Source organism: Salvelinus sp. IW2-2015, linkage group LG4p (assembly GCF_002910315.2).
Source record: "Salvelinus sp. IW2-2015 linkage group LG4p, ASM291031v2, whole genome shotgun sequence".
Classification (NCBI taxonomy): domain Eukaryota; kingdom Metazoa; phylum Chordata; class Actinopteri; order Salmoniformes; family Salmonidae; genus Salvelinus; species Salvelinus sp. IW2-2015.
In genome coordinates, this window is record NC_036841.1 from 5,000,309 (window position 1) to 5,002,856 (window position 2,548).

Below are 2,548 nucleotides of genomic sequence, written 5' to 3' on the forward strand. Positions count from 1 at the left end.
TCTCTGTCTGTCTGTATCTCTGTGTGTCTGTATCTCTGTGTGTCTGTGTGTGTGGCCTAATTTACACAGCTGTGCCAAACCACTTATCACTCACACCCCATGGACGTATTACGAGACCCTATGCTGTCACCCCTGTCTTGGCTCTTTCACAGCCAAATAGACATGAGTGTGGAAGGAGGGGAGCCTGTGTTAAATAAACAAGACCGGAGGATTGAGAGGAGCTCTTAGTGAGAAAGAGAGTTGGAGAGGGAATGAGAGCGAGGGATTGAGGCAGAGAGAGGAGAGATGTTGAGGGAGAGGGCAGAGAGGGATTGAGGGAGAGGGCAGAGGGGAAGAGAAAAGAAGAGATTGGGTGTAAAGAGAGGTAAAAGCTAGTTAGAATTGTTCTGTCCTCATCTCCCCCATCCATCTAGTGTAACATTACTGACAGACCTTTCTGGAGTCTGCCACTCTGTCATCTTAATGCCCATCATGCCATCACTCAGGGGGCAGACGCTGCGGACAGCTGTTCCTGAGCCTTAACGGCCACGGTGGCATTTCTCAGAAACAGTGACGCTAATGTGGCTCTGACGCTCGTCCTCTAATCCCATTGCCATGGAAATCTGTCTCCCTCATTTCCTCTTCCCCTAACGCACGCCGCCCGCCAGCTCACTGGGACTACATCGGCTTGTCTCTGTGGACAACAGGCTTTAGTCTGACAGGTTTACATCCTGGACGGATGTGGACAGTGACGCTGTAGTAGTTATTTTATTAGTCCCAAATGGGAAACTGGTTTTCAGCAGTTTGTACACAAACACAAACACAGTACCAGTATTTAGTTCTACCGAAATGAAATAAAACAAAGATAACTGCACTATCCAGTCCAGTGGTTTTATGTTTCTAGCATGCTAATGCTAACGTTATTGTCTGGCCCCTACCAGGTGGAGATAGTGACCCACACAGGGCCTCACCGTCGGCTGTGGATGGGTCCTCAGTTCCAGTTTAAGACCATCCACCCATCTGGTCAGACTACGGTCATCTCCTCCTCCTCCTCCGTGCTGCAGTCCCAGGGCCCCAGCGACATTCAACAGCCTCTGTTAGACTTCCACACGGATGACCTGGACCTTCACAGTCTCAGGTAGGTGGACCATCATGCTGCCGTATGTGACTTCTGCTATTTTCAACAGGTCTCAATGATACTAATGATATATACTGTATAAATAACAGGACATCTGCAAATAAACGCAGCGTAACAGCAGTTAAAGAAACACACACATAGTAACATTACATGTCTGTGTGAATAGGATCCAGCCGATGCGTTCTGAGCCGGTCAGCATGCCTGGTTCCTCTCGGCTGGTGGCTGAACGCAGGGGACAGGGGACGGTCATTGATACAGGATCAGGTGGGAACCATGCTACTATATACTCTACCGTCTGTTCCTGTCTGTCTGTCTGTATATTTGTGGTATTGGACTGTGGTACAGATGTCTGTACCTGGTTTCATACAGATTTTCTGTGTACACACACACACACACACACACACACACACACACACACACACACACACACACACACACACAAACACAAAAAGACCCATGACCTGTGTGAACTGTGTCTTCTTCATAATGATCATAACATTTTGACTGTGGGCCTAGCCTACACTCAAGCCTTTGTTTTCCTGTTCAGACACACAATCACATTAACCCTTTAAAACCAGCCACTTAATGACCAACATGATGATCTAGTCTGACTTTTCACAGTATCCAAGCCAGAAATCACCTAGTGATAACCATAATCATAACCCTGCATTGTGATTGGATGAGTGGACCTAATGTAGACCTTTCTGGTCTCATCTGTGAATTAGATTAGATTGATCTGCTTTAAAGATAGTGTCTTTTTACGTTTGGCCTTTTCTTCATCCTGTTAGGATGTTAGGGTTTAATCCAATCATGTTGAGATGAAAGCCGGCACGTACAGTGTTGTTCTCTAGGGGTTATTGCTGTTATACTGATCTTGTGAGAATCCCAATTGGATTTAGTGCTTGTGTTTTTATGTCATCGTGAAGCCACCATTAGGATCAATGTGACTGGTATGATGTTGTGGTATTTCTGCCGTGTGTTCAGTACGGTCTTATGATCCGGTGATTGAGTTGATTAATAGTAAAGGCCTTGGATGTAGAAGGTACAGTAACCTATCCTTGTTTGTTTTATCACCACTGTATCTGCTGTTGAAGCACAAGGCCCTGTTTTGAAGAGGTATCTCACTCCCTTTCACCAAAATCCAAAACCAAAATCATCAACAAAGTACTTTCTTAACTGGTCTGAACCAGGAAGAATCGCTCTCTATCTCTATCGCTCTCTATCGTTCTCTCGCTCTCTATCGTTCTCTCTCTATCGTTCTCTCTCTCTATCGTTCTCGCTCTCTCTATCGTTCTCTCTCTCTCTCTCTATCGTTCTCTCTCTCTATTGTTCTCTCTATATATCGTTCTCTCTATCGTTCTCGTTCTCTCTCTATCGTTCTCTCTATATATCGTTCTCTCTCTATCGTTCTCTCTCTATCGTTCTCTCTAT

The 2,548-nt window shown here is 45.5% G+C and overlaps 1 protein-coding gene across 1 annotated transcript in view; it reads left to right on the forward strand.

The window, feature by feature from the left end:
* The window catches only part of LOC111956788 (BCAS3 microtubule associated cell migration factor-like), a 401,535-nt gene that overhangs the window by 170,334 nt on the left and 228,653 nt on the right, over positions 1–2,548 (forward strand). The window contains 2 exon segments of the mRNA XM_070436727.1: positions 921–1,117; positions 1,284–1,381. Of these exon segments, the coding sequence (XP_070292828.1) occupies positions 921–1,117; positions 1,284–1,381 (295 nt within the window).